The sequence below is a fragment of the Cimex lectularius genome, unplaced genomic scaffold (genome assembly GCF_000648675.2).
Source record: "Cimex lectularius strain Harlan isolate CLEC.00 unplaced genomic scaffold, Clec_2.1 scaffold86, whole genome shotgun sequence".
Lineage (NCBI taxonomy): Eukaryota > Metazoa > Arthropoda > Insecta > Hemiptera > Cimicidae > Cimex > Cimex lectularius.
This window is the reverse complement of record NW_019392763.1, coordinates 1,613,118-1,631,299: the sequence shown is the minus strand read 5'-3', so window position 1 is coordinate 1,631,299 and position 18,182 is coordinate 1,613,118. Positions and strand designations below refer to the sequence as shown.

Here is an 18,182-nt window from a genome sequence, read left to right as displayed (position 1 = left end):
TGCTGTTTTAGGCTAATTTTTATTATCTTCAGTTATTTGTGAGGTTCGTCAGGTATTAAACAAGGTGACATGATGATACTAGGAAGGGCTTTATTTCCCAAGCACTGCAAATTTTTCCTTTTTTTAGGGGGTTCGTCTACCATAAGTTTACTGTCTGGCACATCTAGAGTTCGTCCTTTTCTCATGTTGTTTCGTGTTTCATTTTGAGATAGAAAAGTTTAGTTTGATCTTGTTATGACCTATATTTGGAATTGCAAATCCTTTTTGAGATTGTTTGATTTTTATTGCCCAAAACTCCTTGTATCCTGGCACCTAAGATAGGTTGTTACTTCCCACGTTTTGGATGTATTGAACACCTTCTTCGGCTATTTTGGATGTGACCGTTTTTCGTGATAATATTTTTAGGAATTCACTAGTTTGAGTGGTCTGCTTGATCAATTAATATATTTCAATTAATTAAGGTTTTTAGTTGAGATAAAAAATTCAGCGTCACGAGCGGGATTCGAACCCACGATCTTCGGCTAGAAACGCCGCTGCTCTACCACTTGAGCTATCGTGACATCGATCCACTCGGACACTAACTTCCTATCTCAACCCCACCTTTTGAATTTTCCCTCCTTTTTGCCATTTTTCAAATGTCGTGTAATCTATTTGATTCTCGGCGACAAATGGTGGTTTTTAGGAATGCTTGGCTGTCGGAGCTTATGAGGATTTTTTTGTCAGTCTCTTTTCCTATTTCAACTAGAAAAATCGAAGTGTTCGACCCTCTTGATTTTTCTGCACTATACAATTTTTCATCACTTAGAATATGACTTTTTCTCAAAAATTGTACACGCAACACCATATTTTTAATCTTGGCTCCGTTGTCCGAGAAGCTAGTGGATTAAACTTTTTTACAGGTCCCATGCTAGATGCAGTTATTAATAAAAATAATAATAAATAATATAAAAAAAAGTGATATGTCTTGAGCTATGCAAACAATGGATTATAAAAAAAATCAAATAAAAATTTAATATAGCTGAAAAAGAGGAATGATCTAATAACCTCCAGTGCATTACATTTTTTCTCTCTAAACCTAGATTTACCAAGAAATTGCTTTTTTTAGAATGAATCACGTTCAAGAAGATTAGCCTGATCTCACATGGAAATCCACGCTAAGTTGGGCAATGAGCTACTAGAATGCATAAGGGAAAGACCAGATGATTCATTTCGCTGCTCCCCGACTCATTTGAATAATTGCTATTCTTGAAATCTTAATTAGGGGTGGATTTGATAAATTGGATTGTGGCTTAACAAATACCATAAGCCCAATTTAAGGTGGTCGGTGATTACAATTAAATCGAATCGAAAATTTAATCTGTAGTCAATAGTAAATTGGCAATCATTTGTTAAAACAATGCGATCCCTTTTTATTGATAAAGGTGGAGAATATGCTGAAAATTTTCAAACATTAAATGACGCCTGTTATATGACATGTCTTATCGCAACAGCACCCTTCAAGCACTCTGCCTTCCATTTTACCACTTCGGCATATTATTCCTTTACAAAAAAACTGATTATTAAACAACCAGGAGAAAAAAGAAAAAATCCAAGTCGAAATTTTGTCATACAGTTAATAAAAGGCAAAAACGACCAAAAGTTTCTTGATCCTTTTTAATCCTTTTAAAAAGATAGTACCTACTCACAGTAAGTGGATTGGAGTGGAATTGGATTTCGAGCTTCCAATGAGAAGCTAGTTTTTAATGCCGCTCAATTTTGAACGTGCGAAAAGCGAGAAATATAACACAAGTAAATATTATATTAGTAAATACTGTAAGAAATTAATTATAAATTTGTGATTAAAAATAAAAGATAAAAATTAAGTTAGAATAATACCTTAATAATAGATTAGTAAATTATGATAAAATTGATATCAATTAAATTATTTGGACGTTTAATATTATTTACGTACATGTTTAAAATGGGAGGAGGGTAGATCACAATCTAGTATGATTATTAATGCATTTATCTCCATGTTCAATTTTACATTTTTTAATTTCAAATTTCTCAAACCAATCTAGTTCTCTCCATTTGTTGAAACTATGTAACACTTAAATTCACTAGTTTTCGTGGTCTGCTTGACCAATTAATGTTTTTAAATTAATTAAGGTTTTTAGTTGAGATAAAAAAGTCAGTTTTACGAGCGGGATTCGAACCCACGACCCTCGATCCACTCTGACACCAACTTCCCATCTCAACCCCACCTTTTGGATTTTCCCTCCTTTTTGCCATTTTTCAAATGGCCACGGAGAGGTTTCGTGAAGTATACTTCATTTTAACTTTTAACGAAGGTCGTGAGTTCGAATCCCGCTTGTGACACTGACTTTTTTTTATCTCAACTAAAAACCTATGTAACCCTGTTGGATTTAAATTTGAATTGAATGTTTTGTTTCTTTTAGATGGTCCTTAAATTCCGAAAATTTATTCGATTTAATCAAGTGTTCTTTTACTCTCGTTTTTATTTCTCTACCACCTTGTCCTATATATTTAATATCACAATCATTACAATTAAGTTGGTAAACCTCCCTTTTTGCCCCTTGTCTTTAGGTTTTGAGGGGATATTTTTAAGTGAACCCGTACTTCTAAAAGCTATTCTAAAACCTTCTTGTTTAAAAATTTTACTAACTTTTTCCGATAATTCACCAATGTATGGCAAACAATGGCAAACCTAATGATTCATTTATGATGGGGTGGCTGATCCTATTGTTGATTCTTTTAAAGTTAATTTTTTTGTTCTTTTAACTAGCAACCTATCAATAAATATTTCTAGATATCCATTGTTTTTTGCTAAGGTTTTAATAGTTTCTGATTCGTTTTTATAGTTAGCAAGTGTTAATGAGAGTTTTAACATACGGTCTATGGACCAAATGAAACCCGTAACTTTTTGGTCCACGGGTTAGAAAAATTCGGTTTCATTGTGTCTGTACTTATGGATTTTCTATATACTTCTATTTCAATGAGGTTGTTTATTGTGGACACATTCTGAAAATTTCAAACAACCACCTTTATTAATTTCCAATGTAAAATTTATATTACGGTGTAGAGAATTAATTAATTGGAGGAATTCTTTGAGATCCTCAAATGTTCCCGACCGTATGCATACAATATCGTCTACATAGCCTTTCCAAAAAATGAACAGATTTAATTAATTTGTTGTTTGATTTGAAAAGATTTTTTTCGAAATTATCCATGAATATTTCCGCACAAAGTAGGGATAATGAAGACATTGGTAACCCTTTCATTTCGTAAAATTTATTATTGAATTTACAATAATTAGATAGTAGGCATATATTTAAGAGGTCTATTATATCATTTTTTACAAATTCTTTAATAGCATTCTTCGTAAGTTTTTGTTTTATGAGTTTAGTACATTCTGCAATATGAATATTTGTGAATAAATTAGTAACGTCAAATACAAAGACTTGCATGCATCTGCATAACAGGAGCAATGAGAACATGTCCTACAATTAGCATGGAAAAAGTACTGGGATTAATCCACCTACACCACATGGTAATATGGACAGCGCAGAAAACCATAATTAATTTTACCCAAAGAGAAACCTCCAACGGGAATAAAACTAAAATGGAGAGATAGCAACAAACTATGGAAAGACCATCCATTACTCATGGCTCCAAGAGACGACATGAACAGGATGTTTGAATTTAACCAAAACTTCCGAATAAACCTAGGTACTAAAAAAGAATAGGAACGAGAGGCACCATCCTTTGGTACACAGATGGATCTAAAACACAAGGTACAGGGGCAGGAGTGTTTGAACCTGGAACCAAATACTCAGAACCCTTGGGAAAATACACCAGTATCTTCCAAGCTGAGATTCATGCAATCGAAAGATGTACCCAACTTAACCTAAGTAAAGGGTACAAAAACAAGGATATAGCTATCATGTCAGATGGCCACACATCCATCAAAGCACTAAGCTCAAATATCATTAGTTAAAGGATGGTGCTGAACTGCAAAACCAAACTAAACTTACTAGGTACGTGTGGTGATTAGTGACCGTTAATCGATAATTATTGAGAAATCGTGAGATGCGGTCTGGTGTGATGTAGGTTTCAGAAAAACATTTTCTTTATCGTGCAAACGTTTCGATCTTTATTGAGATCATCTTCAGGGCTCAAAGTGTTTGTCTTCTGTGTAATTGTGCCATTCTTGCGTGTCGTGTCGAGAGTGCCCAAGAATGGCACAATTACGCAGAAGGCAAACACTTTGAGCTGTGAAGATGATCTCAATAAAGATCGAAACGTTGGCACGATAAAGAAAATGTTTTTCTGAAACCTACATCACTCCAGACCGCATCTCACGATTTCTAAATAAATAAACTTGCTAGGTACGTAGAATAAGTCAGCCTTTGCAGGGTCCCAGGACACATGGGAGTATAAGGCAACGAGAAAGCGGACAAGCAAGGCAAGAACTGCTACACCACTGACAGGATCTGAACCCTTCTGTGGCGTAGGATCCCACACTATTAACGAGTATCTCAGACACAAGGACAAAAAGAAAATGAGAGAACTATGGAATTCACCCATTGGACACAGACAATCCAAGAATCTTCTAACCAATTTCGGAAGAAAAGAATGTGCCAAAGGAAGCAGGAATAACTGCGAATCCTAATAGGATTCCTAACAGGGCACTGCCAGTTAAATGGCCACTTAAAGAAGATTGGAATAATCCAAAATGGCACATGCAGATTCTGCAAAGAGGCAGGGGAGAACCAACACATCTACTAACAAACTGAGGAGCTACAATAGCACGCAGGAGGAAATGTTTTGGGATGTATAATGTGACCATAGAAGAGCTTCAACCATTGAAACACAGTTGTTGGGTATATTGATGTTATTTAATTTTTTTATCAATTCTAAAGAATTGTTAATACCGAATGTAGGTTTGAAATTGGTGTGTTTTAGTTATTTTATCAATTGCAATTGCAAGTTTATGGCATGGGGAATTATAAAAGGACACTACTGGTCTTATAGGTTTGTTTTCCTTGTGAATTTTGACTGTACCGTATAACATTGGGGGTTTCGGGTTCGTTGAGTTGTTTAACTGCATATTGGTCATCTGAGAATAAAAAGTCACTATTTTTTATGGCTGTTTGAACTATAGTTTTTAATTTTAAGGTGGGATCTTTTTTTATTTCTTTACACTCGTTATTATTTAGTTTCTTGTTCTTTCAAGAAATTCGAGAATAATTGGTAATGCATCTTTTTGAGATAATTTGGCAAATCGTGAATCGTTGTGCCACAAGGGTCCAGCTTGCACATTATTAAATTTTTTTATTTCGGTACAAATTCTATTCTTGGGGTGGGATAGTTTAACGAAATATTAAATAGTCTTCGTATCCGGATTGACTAATAATAGCCCAAGAGATAAAGGGTTACATCTAATTTTTAACAGATAAGTGATATTTTTTAGTCTTATTCGTCTGGATGGTTTTATCATAAAATACGTCTAATATGGTCGATCGATTCCTTGTATTTAAAAAAACAAAAAATAATAAATTTTACAAACTTCAACAGTTCAAACCACAAATCTCAATTAGACCTAGAAAAAATTCTACTTACTTCTTAAAAAAAATATAGAGACCTCATTGACCTAAATGACCACAATTCAACCCAGATTAATTGATTATTATTCGCTAAATTGAGATTTATGTGAATGTGAATGAAACGCATTGAGATAAGTTTCTGTTTAAAATCAATGATACGTCTTCTTGGCTGTTCATAATTGATATTCTTCTCCTAGATACATCCTATCTTATCAGTTAATCTGATCTTACGTCAATTTACTCAGTGTCGATCTGGCTGTTGCAACTCAGGTTGCTCCGTGTAACTTTTTATTTATCTAATCTCATTTAAATAGATTTTTGCCCATGTAATGACAAAATGTGAATGTAACTGACATATGTGTGGTGATTAGTGACCGTTAATCGATAATTATTCAGAAATCGTGAGATGCGGTCTGGTGTGATGTAGGTTTCAGAAAAATATTTTCTTTATCGTGCAACGTTTCGATCTTTATTGAGATCATCTTCAGGGCTCAAAGTGTTTGTCTTCTGTGAAATTGTGCCATTCTTGCGTGTCGTGTAGAGAGTGCCGAATGGCACAATTACACAGAATACAAACACTTTGAGCCCTGAAGATGATCTCAATAAAGATCGAAACGTTGGCACGTAAAAGAAAATGTTTTTCTGAAACCTACATCACACCAGACCGCATCTTACGATTTCTGAATAAGTAACTGACATAGATTGAAAGATTCATTTATCTAACGATTATAATACCGTGGAAATTGGATAAAATTCCACAGGAGCTAAGCATATTTATGTGGAACACTGGACATCGGAAAAAAATCTTCCCAAAAAATCAAACCCAAAAAAGTCTTTTTAAATTTCTTACAATAATTCGTATTTACGGGATTCAAATAGTACTTAAAAAGTATCCGAATTTTTTCTTGCCAAAACCAAAAAAGTCTATTTTTTTGTTTGTTACAATTCCTATTTATGGGATTCAAATGGTGGTTAAAAAGAATCCGAATTTTTTCTTACCAAAACCAAAAAAGTCTATTTTTTTGTTTGTTACAATAATTCGTATTTACGGGATTCATATGGTGCTTAAAAAGTATCCGAATTTCTTCTTACCAAAACAAAAAAGTCTATTTTTTTGTTTGTTACAATTCCTATTTACGGGATTCAAATGCTGCTTAAAAAAATCCGAATTTTTTTCTTACCAAAACGAAAAAATCTTTTTCCTGTTTGTTTCCCAATTTCGTATTTACGGGATTCAAATGATGCTTAAAAAAAATCCGACTTTTTTCTTACCAAAACGAAAAAGTCTATTTTCTCTTTGTTTCCAAAATTCGTATTTACGGGATTCAAATCGTGTTTTAAAAAAATCCGACTTTTTTCTTACCAAAACGAAAAAGTCTATTTTCTCTTTGTTTCCAAAATTCGTATTTACGGTATTCAAATAGTGCTTAAAAAATCAGAATTTTTTTCCTACCAAAACCAAAAAAGGGTATTTTTTTGTTTGTTACAATTACTCGTATTTACAAAATTCAAATGGTGCTTAAAAAGAATCCGAATATTTTCTTATCAAAACCAAAAATGTCTATTTTATTGTTTGTTATAAAAAATCGTATTTAAGGGCTTCAAATAGTGTCTAAAATGAAGTATTTTCGAAATAAATTTTGTACGGCCTTCCTTACTGTTTTTGGTTTTTGTAACGTTTCATATATATCTAATCTCATTTAATGCGATCTTGTATATTTTTTCCTCGTATTAGGTAACATTGTGAATCGACTGATATAATAATAAATATAATAATAAGTATAGCTTAGATATTTTCTTCTTGGTTCCTAGGGACCACTGCAAGAACTCACGTACAGGGGGTCTAATATTTTCCAACCTAGTACCACCAAAAAAGTTTCATTAATATTTAGGCTCCCACGACCGTAGCCTCGCCATGTTTTCCCAATTTGAGGGGGTTTACATTTTCAACCCGCGTAAAACAAAAAAAAAACACAAGGTAAAACTTGAGTGATTTTATGAGGGCCCGGTGTCCGGGAATTTGAAACACGAGTTTCAAACCCTAAAAGAAAGGGATTCGGGTCAAAATCCCTCTTGTAAATTTATCCGTTCTACATGGGGGAATTAAGTAGAGAATGTGGTATCCCCCTGTTTGGATGGGACATTGAAACAGGCTGAATATGTGAGATAATTTGAGAGCAGGTTTCTGTTTTAACCAGAGGCTTAGGGACCGCCAAATTTATCCCTCATACACAATTTAACATCGGTCAGAAACCACATACCGAAGGGAGAATAAAATTCACATCCTTTGTTTTCATTTCTTCTGTACTGTCTACGTTTGTTCTAGACACCTTTATATATTTTTTCTTTCGGAAAACATTTCTTTTTCTCTTTATGCAATTAAAGTTAATTTAAATTCCTCTAGAAATAACAAACCTTTTTCAAAGGGAGAAATGTTTTTAATTAAAATGGGTCTTCTTATTGCTAGAAAGATCCGGTATCCTAAAGGAATTGTGCCTTAGGATGCATTGTTTCCGGTGAATTAGAATTGGAAATGAAGATCAAAATTGCTCGTCTTTTATTTTATACTCTGTGCATCAAAATATCACTCGGAGACATCAATTATTTTCAATACTTTAACAGCCAAGACATAATAAAATTACCTATTGTCAAATAGACATATCAAGTTTATTGAAATTTCCATTTAAATTTTTTTTTCAGCATTGCTCGCTATGATTTATGATTATTATTGATCTATAAATTTTAAAAAATAAAAATATTTTTGATATGATGGAAGGCTATGGTGTTAAAAAAATTTGTAGGCTTAGTTTTACACGTTAAAAGTTAAGTAGTTACATATTTTTAAATTATTTTCAGGAGGCTTTCTTGGAGATATAGCATTACACGACGGACGTTACGATTCAGAGGTCGAGGAGATGAGGAGAAAGAGCTATCTTGACGATATGGAAAGGATGAAGAAGGAAGTGCTCCACGAAGGTCTCCAGGTTGAGGAAGAAGGTATGTCGCCGTTGCAGAGGAAGCCAGGAAGGAAAAACACCGGCATTCCTAAAAGAAGGCACAGGAGACGAAGGCGGATCCGTACAAAAGCGAATTTTCGTCTACCCGGGAGCAGGTATTGGGATTATTCTATTTCTAGCGGTACGACAGGTTGCTTTACCTATAATCCGGATGGGTCTAGCCGCAATACGCCTCCATGGGCGACCCTGCGTCTGAGTAGATAACTGATAGACCATAATAAACATATTGAAGTTATAAATCATGACGGAACCTTTTCTGAGTCATTTTCAGCATTGTTTCTTTACGCTAAGGAATTTTTATTTTAAACAGGGATTCCATCGAGAATAAAAGATAAAGGGCTGTAGAATTAATAGTATTAGTTGATTAATTGATACATAGACATAGGTAGAAAGATATGATAGGTTACGTAGATAAAAGATATACCAAAAGCTCAAAAGTTGAAAGTTGAGAAATTGCGAGGGTGTAAGCAGGGAGACACGATTTATATGACAAGACTTGTAGCATTATTTATTCAGGGCATAGTCAATAGATCATTACATCTATTCAGAATAAGCTGAAAATACACAATTTATTTTTTCCATCAACGCTAATTAAGACACATACGAAGGCATAATTAGCTAGGGTGTAGGGGGGCTGACTGTTTAAAATAAATTAGATTTATTCAAATTAACAGTTTCAGAAGAAGAAAAAAGAGATGGAAAAGAGAAAGTCAGAAGAGAGAGAGAGAGAGAGAGAGAGAGAGAGAGAGAGAGAGAGAGAGAGAGAGAGAGAGAGAGGAAGTTTGAAAGCAAATAAGAGAAAAAGAGTGAGCGGTATAGACACAAAGAATGAAAGAAAGAGAAGAAAAAAGAGAAATATCAGTTGGGAAAGAGATAGACAGAGTAAGGTGAGAATAGATAGAGAGATAGATAGAAAAGTAGATAGATAGATAGAGAGAGAGAGGACGTTAAAGAGAAAGAAAGAGAAGAGAGTAAAAGTGAGAAAGCGAACGAGAGAAAGAAAGAAGAAAGAAAAAAGTCGATTGGAAAAATGACTAAAGTGAGATAAGTAACTTATAAGTTATATTCTTATACAGAGCGTATTATTATTGAATAAAATCGCAAGAATAAATAGACTTTGGCTAAGTACTGTTAAAGTTAAATAAGTAAATATAATACAACTTATATAAACAAAATAGATTAGATATAGATTTTTCGTAAGATTCTTAAAAACTAGATTAAGAACCTTCTAGAATGCGAACAATATTTTGCAATTTAAAAATGAAATAAAATATTAATAAAATGATTGGTAACGTTTTACAACTTAATGTAAAAGTATATAATGTGAAGTTAACTTAGTAAATATAAAACAAGATAACTGCTAATTTTATTCTGAATGATTTTATGCTTTTTATTTGCGCTGTATGTTTCGGTATTGATGAGGGAGAGAGAGAGAGAGAGAGAGAGAGAGAGAGAGAGAGAGAGAGAGAGAGAGAGAGAGAGAGAGAGAGATAGAGAGAGAGACAGAGAGAGAGAGAGAGAGAGAGAGAGAGAGAGAGAGAGAGAGAGAGAGAGAGAGAGCAAAAGAGAGTTAATGAGAACAATTGAAAAAGAGATAAGTGAGTGAAAGAGAGAGAGGGAGTTAATGAGAACAAAAAAAGAAAGAAGTGTGTGAGAGAGAGAGGGTGTTAATGAGAAGGAAAAAAGAGAGAAGTGTGTGAGAAAGAGAAAGAGAGTGAGAGAGAAAGAGATTTGTGTGGATTGTGCGTCCGATAAAGGCAGAGAGAAAAGAGATAATGAAAGATATAAAGGCGGTAAATTATTCGTTTTCGAAAAAAAACTTGCCAAGAAGGCGTTACATAGCCTTTCCGTTGTGCGATTTTCTTCAGCACATACTCAACAGAATGATAGGACATACCGATTTATATATGTTGTCCAATCTGAATAAACAAACTGTACAATACAAAGCTCATGTACATTTAAGTTGATGATGAGTATTGGTCTGCGAGAGGGACCCAATTACATAAAATCCCTAGTCGGACAGGACGTTCCTCACTGAAGACCGTGCCGAAACGCGTTTAGACGGACCTTAAACTTGTCAGATGCTAAGAGTCTTACCACCCTCCGTATATCCCTGCGTTGCTTCATTTATCGATGGTCTCTAATAGCCAACGGTATCTATTTTAAAACTATGATACTTTGATAAAAACGAAAGTAAATCAAATTGGGAGAATTTTCTTGCTACAAGTCAGAAGGATGCATCTGAAGGTGAAAGATTCGAACCTTTTCCGTATGATAGAAATTTGTTATATTCAACTGCTTGATAGCACTATCATATACACACTTTGGCCAACTGGAATAAAGCTATAATGCAATACAAAGTCTAATAATTTGCATTTGATCCAATCAAAATTAGCAGAAATGAAAATTATTTTGCCTCTCCCTGCTTATATGCTATGTTTCACAATATTTATGGGATTTTGTTTAAAAGAAATGTCAATTGAAAATTAATCAAAGTTAGAAACATAAGTCAAATTCTTTTTGCGATTATCATTTTTATTTAAGTGAATATTGAACAATCGACATCAGAACTTCAGATATTTGCTCATTCGTAGCTGTTATTCACAGTGTTGCACACCGGCGAGTCCGACTTAAAGAAAAGCCAGCGTATAATTTGGCTTGACTTTTTTTTCACGTTAGAGACAATCACGAGGAAAGGGGTCAGGAGAATCTTGGACGTCACGTTTCTCCCCCGAGGCGTTTCAGTACTTGTTAATCACCAAAGCCATACGTTTCAAACGTACTTTCCCGTTTTCCCTTCACCAGACGTGTTGACAGAGAAGTCCTCGTGTACAAGTCTAAACCATTGAGCTTTTGAAGTACGTCCATCGACAATTGATATCCGTGATTTGTCAGAAAATTGTAACCGGCCGTAAAGGGCCTAATTGAGAGGGAAACACAACGATTGTTTCCACTCTGTTTGTGCGGAAAGGCATGGACTTAATTAACGATAAAGGGGTAGCCTGAAAGCATGATTTAATTTGTTATAAATTTACGCACCCGGGGATAATTGGGGTCTTCATTTGTGTTCCCACATGAAGAGTTAACTCTAGCAAGGACTGTGTAAGATTGTTTCTCACTTCCTTCTGGCAGAGATGTAATGAATTTATACTTGAAACCGAGAAGAAAGTTTAATTGTTGAAGTAAATGGAACAAGTTTATATGACGGAAATTCTAACGTCCAGAAACTAAGCTCAAAATGAGTAATAACAGCGTTCAACCACAAAACGCTAATGTAAAATGCTTTACTGTGTGCTGACTTAAATAATTTATATTTTGTATAGTAGAAAGCACAGCTATGTATCATGGACAGATCGAAAAGGTTTGCATTTTAATGCGCGATTTGATAAACGGTGGAAAACCAGAAAGGATATTTTTCAGCTCGGTCTCTCTTCCCCTGCCCAGCGGAATTCCATAAAAATTCCCGACCACCCCCGTCCCCGAGACGAACAAATTTCCGTTGTACGACACGTTTGTGGAAAGGGAAAGTTATGAGCGAGAGGAGGGAGATTTATATCCCTCCGCGCCGCATAAGGGATTTAGTGGGACCTTGTCAACAAAAGCACACGCTAGGAAGTCCGCTCAGTCCGACTAAATGCATTCCTCTAAAATGAAATCCTTTTCCAGTCGACAAAGGAAATGAGGCTGAGAAGAAGCACTTAGAAACCAAATGTAAAGGGAAAACCTTCAACCCGTTTTCCAACCGACCGGTGAAGACACCAAAACTCCAAAAGACCAAAGTCCACCAAGAAAAGGATTTGAGCCAAAATTAGCTCATGGCTCTAAAAGTAGGTTTTTGTAAAAACAAAAGGAATTTGATTTTGTTATGAAAACCTTATAGATTTTAAGCAGACGGTACCCCTGACCAATTATGTTATAAAAGGTCCTGGCTAGCATTGGCTGAAAAAATGTAATTATTTTGCATTTTAAGCATGACGCCCTGCTTATAACCCTAGTAACCTGTCTTGTTCTATTTCTTTATATCTCTTATATACATAATTCTCTCTCTCTCTCTCTCCTTCTCCCAGCTCTCACTCTCTCTCTCTCTCTCTCTCTCTCTCTCTCTCTCTCTCTCTCTCTCTCTTTCACTTTTACATCTCACTCCTCACCCTATATGTATCTTTTCCAATCGTTCTCTATTCATTTGTCTCTTATTTATGTTTTTTTCTGTCTAAATTACACACTCTTCCTCTCTCTCTCTCTCTCTCCCTTTCTCTCTTTCTCTTTCTCTCTCTGTTTTTCTATCTCTCTTTTTCTCTCTCTCTCTCTCTCACTTTCACATCTCACTCCTCACTCTATCTTTCTCTTTTCTAATTGCTGTCTACTCTATATTCTATGCTGTCTATATTTGTCTTCTATTTATTTATTTTTCTGTCTAAACTACTCACTCTTCCTCTCTTTCTCTCTCTCATTCTCATTCTCTCCCTCCCTACCCCAGCCCACTTCTCTTTTCTCACGTCTTTTCTATATTCATTTTTAGCCCATACTCTTTTTGTTTTTTGAGATGGGCGGGTGAGTTCTAAATAAGTCGTTTATTAATGTACACCCAAAATAACATATGGATCATTAATCTGGTGGGCCAAAGCTCAACAAAAAGCATCTACTCAAACATTAGGCAGCATACAAAGACAGCAAATCTATGATCACAGGGGCAATGAGAACAACCCCTACAAGTGTACGAGAAACTCTGCTAAACCTGCCTCCACTGAAAATATTTATACTAGGAGAGGCTAGGAAAAGCTCACTTAAGTTCCAAAAACAATTAATATGGATAGGAACTAAACAATTTGGGCATACAAGTATAATTAACAAAATTCCCCATTCCTAGAAATGGGGACTGACTCTATGATCCCGGAAACATTATTTACAGCATTCTATAAAATCTCAACAAACTATAAAAGAGAGGAAGAACACAGGAGAGCATCATATATATACAGATGAAAACAAAACAAGGAACCGGATCAGGTGTTTTCTGTACAAGCCCAAAACATGAGCAATCAAACTCAGGGAAGAACACTTCGGTCTTTCAAGCAGAAATACATGCCATCAATGCTGGTGTCCTGGAAAATCTTAAAAGAGGTTACACTGGCAAACAACTCCACATAAGATCTGATAGCCAAGCAGCCATTAAAGAACTAACATGTAAAAGAATTACATTAAATTATTCAGTGAATGCATCCAAAATCTCCAAAACCTGAGGAAACACAATAACCTGATATCTTGGGTACCATGGAACAGAGGACTTTTGGGTAACGAGAAATCAGACAGACTGGCCAGAGGAGGATCCGCAAGACCATTCATAGGCTCCGAACCTATACTAGGGATAACAAAAACAAATATAGAATCATCTATCGCAAAAATTAATCCAAACAAAACAAAATGAGAAGTGGATAAACTCTAGTGGTGCTAGACATAGTAAACGTATGATGAAACAACCCTCACCAAGACTGGTAAAATCATTGCTGCAACTGGAGAGAGCCAAACTCAGATGAGTGGTAGGACTACCAACCGGTCACTGGCATCTGAAAAAACATCTACACAACATGGGCATATACAACTATGATCCCATCTGCAGATTATGTAATGAAGACGTGGAAACAGCCACCCATATCATCTTCGAATGCGAAGCAGCAGCTCAATGGAGATTTAACCTAACATACGAAAAAAACTTAGGAAATGAAATTGAAGCAGCGACAGTCAATGTCCTGATAATTCTAAGGAAAAAGATTGAGTCTATTGCACTGAACTAGGTAACTAGGAAGGTACAGTAAGCCAGAAGGCTGCAGTGCCTGTGGAGTACAAACCCCTCTTCCTAGTATCCTTATCTCCATACCGTATCTATGTAGCAATACTAGCTGGTGTAACATGTTCACATTTTTGTACGTTTATTGTCATTTTCCACAGCTTGAACCACTTCCCAAAAGATATGTGGTTTTTGGTTGAAATAACTAGTTCTTTATGAGAGGAAAAGATGGCGGTATGATCCGCATAGTAAAGATAGTTCCAGAAACGATAGGGATGTCTGAAGTGCATACAAGAGAATGGTCTTAAGATATTTCCTTGGGCTACCCTTGCATCTTCGCAATATGCGGCTGATAGAGATCCACTGATAGCTTAAAGTATATATGTCGGTTAATAGGTCTTTTACCTACTACGTTAAGGTAGAAGGTAAAAGAGAGCTCTTAAGCTTCCAGAGAAACTTTTGACAGGCGATTGAACTTCCTTGAAGCAGTTCGTTGAATGTTTTCAAACTGTTTGCGACCAAGCCACCTTCATCATCCTCACATACCAACTAATCACTCAGCTTTATATTACCAGCTTAAGTATCAAATTAATTAGTATATGGGCTGGATCACCTTTCGTTTACTGAAAATTCTAAGATTTCATTTTCAACTGGGGCACTAGTCACTTGTCTGTCCATTGGTATCGGTATCACACTCAAACGTGTTTCAGATTTGCGCCATTTTCAGTGAGGGATTCATTTTCAACAGCCATCTTCCCATCGTTCCTTTCAAAATCATCTCACTTGATTTATTTTGTCTAGACACCAACAATTGAGGATCTATCATAAGCCATCTTAAAATCAGAGTACAATTAATGTAAAAGGTTTTAATAAAATCCATAACAGTTCGTGGTCCGATTGACCAATTAACATTTTTCAATTAATTAATATTTATGAAAGGTATTGGTTGAGATAAAAAAGCGTCACGAGCTGGATTCGAACCCATGACCTTTGGCTAAATACGCCGCTACTCTACCACTTGAGCTATCGTGACCTCGATTAGCCGAAAGAACGTGGGTTCGAATCCCGCTCGTGACGCTAATTTTTTATCTCAACCAATACCTTTCAGGTTTAATAAAATCTTTCCAGCATTTCGTAAATATTTGGTCTGTCGTTTTCGTTTAACTAGTAAGTAATTATTGAATGAATAGAGGATCAATTAAATAAAGTATTAGTCAAAAGTGTAATAGGAGAGGGATATATTTTCGATTACTTGGTGTAAATTTGGGATGGGTTTCTCGTTAATTTTAAATTTTATTTCAAGTTTAACAAAAGTTTGAACTGTCGTGGCCGTAATTGCCATACAGGACACAGCTTGACAATCGATTAACTTGTCACACGTGGATAAACTGGACTTTTGACGAAACCTTTTTAAATTTTTAACAACTCTGCAACAAAACATAATAAAATTGTCGCCGTTTCAGGAGGCTGACTGGGGAGAGTGGCGAAATAATCAACGCTTTCACGATAAAGGACAAAGCGTTGAGGAGGATCGCCAGGGCGGCGACTGCCCGGAAGGAAAGGGTGTGGGAGCACGGTGTCATCCCGTACGAAATCGACGGGAACTTCTCAGGTGAGAACAAATCTCATATTAAAGGAATTTTTAACAGTTTTTTACCATTGTTTCAGGCATGCACAAAACACTGTTCAAACAGGCGATGAGGCATTGGGAGAACTTCACGTGCGTCAAGTTTGTCGAAAGGGTACCAGACGAGCATTCAAATTTCATCGTATTCACCGAAAGAGCCTGCGGGTAAATTTAATGTTTTATTATTATTTTATTAATCTGCTCCATTTTCACTTTACACTTACTAAATTTAAAAAAAAAATCGCTGTAAAAATTTTTCTATTGCTATCTGTTTGTTTTAACGATTGAAGCTTCAATCTTATAAAACGTTCTATTCAGAAGGTTAAATATGATTTTTAAATGAACCTTAATATTTTTTTAAATCATGGGTCCGCTTGGTTTCGTAGCTCTACCATGTTGTCTTCTGTCAATGGCTGAAAAGCGGTCCCTGGGACGACTAAGAGAGGGAAGATTTCTGATAAAATTCACTTTAATTTATTTGATTAACTTCTCATTTTCACTTGGGAACTCATTAAATTACAAAGGCCTTCTACGGTTTTCACCTACTTTAAAGTTGAAGGCTACCTGAAACACCGACAAACAATTACAATTTACCATCAATTTTATATCCTTGAATTTTGAAGAAAAAATTTATAAGATGCTTATCACTTATCCATTCAACCATTAAAATATTTTTTTAAAACTTCTTCACACAGAAGTGAGGTGGCTATCTCGCGGGAAAATCCTTCACGATTACAGAAATTTAGTTCTGAACTCTTATCTCTGTTTATGGACCACAATTGGTCAATTTTTTCAATGATGAGAATGAATGAGATACAATGTGTATCGTATTTATTATATTTTCGTTAAAATGAATGAGATGAGTCTTTCTTTGCATGGGAAGGATATCACAATTTTCGACTGACCAAGTTGACGCATTCAAAGGAAAAATCCAGTTTTGGGTTGAATCTGTTGAGAAAGAAGAGGTTTTCCTGTGTTAAATGTTTTTTTTTTCAAAGAAAACAAACTGGAGCTTGCTTGATTGATGAAATATGTGAACACCTTCGAAGTTGGGAGATGTCCTTTGAGCACCACTTCCCAATAATTCGATATGCTGCATGACCAACAATGGGTGGTCAAACCGTTTTCAGTTTTGACAAAGTCTATCTTCGAGCGAATACGAATTTGATATACATTACTTGAGACTCCACCTTGAAATCAACTTTCAAATCTGATACTTTCCCCCATATGTGACTCCGTCTGGAAAACAAATTTCAGCTCGTTGAAAAAGAAAACTGCGTTCTTTCATTTGCCATGAATTACCTATGCGAATCCGTTTTTCTGTATGTACAGCCACCAACTATCTGCTGAACCCGACATCCATCTCCAGCTATCAAAAATTAAACGCAACATATCTAAGTTGTGCAGGCTAAAACAACCTCACTCTTCGTATTAATTAATTAATCATTAATATTCAAATTATTACTTTTGCATTTGGCTCGAATTTGACTTACCTATTGATTCCGTTCTGTCCAAAATGATTTTTGTCTTCCAGATTTTGTTAGTAGAGTATGTCAACCTAATGTTTGTTTTCATAGCGATATCTCTCTCCATCACCTAATAAGAAATGGACTGGCTAATTTATAAAACTTTAATTTACCGCATATACTATAAGTAGCTAATTTTAAATAGTTGAATGCGAGGGGTCCGTCCTAGATTTTGTTCTGTGAAAGGGGTCCGCTGCCTGAAAAGTTAGGGATGCCCTGACTTACGGTAACTTTATATCCAGTCAGACTCCATCTTTGATTGCTCCAATTTATTCGATCTATCTGCATGCATAAAACCCAATAATAAATCGATTAGGTTTCATGGTCCGATTGACCGAATAAATTCTTTTCAATTAATTAATATTTAAGTAAGGAATTGGTTGAGATAAAAAAAGTTAGTCACGAGCGGGATTCGAACCCACGACCTTCTAGTTATCGTGACTTCGATCCACCCGGACACCATACACCCATCTCAATCTTTTGAATTTTCCCTCCTTTTTGCTATTTTTAAAATGTCATGTAATCTATTTGATTCTCGGCGACAAATGGTGGTTTTTATGAATGCTTGGCTGTCGGATCTTATGAGGATTTTTTTGTCAGTCTCTTTTCCTATTTCAACTAGAA

At 35.4% G+C, this 18,182-nt stretch overlaps 1 protein-coding gene and 1 non-coding gene across 2 annotated transcripts in view; one reads left to right on the top strand and one right to left on the bottom strand.

The window, feature by feature from the left end:
* The window catches only part of LOC106673483 (tolloid-like protein 1), a 59,956-nt gene that overhangs the window by 23,976 nt on the left and 17,798 nt on the right, over positions 1 to 18,182 (top strand). Inside the window, exons 2-4 of the mRNA XM_014405622.2 lie at positions 8,463 to 8,718; positions 15,869 to 16,017; positions 16,074 to 16,197. Of these exons, the coding sequence (XP_014261108.1) occupies positions 8,463 to 8,718; positions 15,869 to 16,017; positions 16,074 to 16,197 (529 nt within the window). The remainder of the gene's footprint in view (positions 1 to 8,462; positions 8,719 to 15,868; positions 16,018 to 16,073; positions 16,198 to 18,182) is intronic.
* On the bottom strand, positions 488 to 560 carry Trnae-uuc. Its single transcript has one exon. It is a non-coding gene; the product is annotated as a tRNA-Glu (tRNA).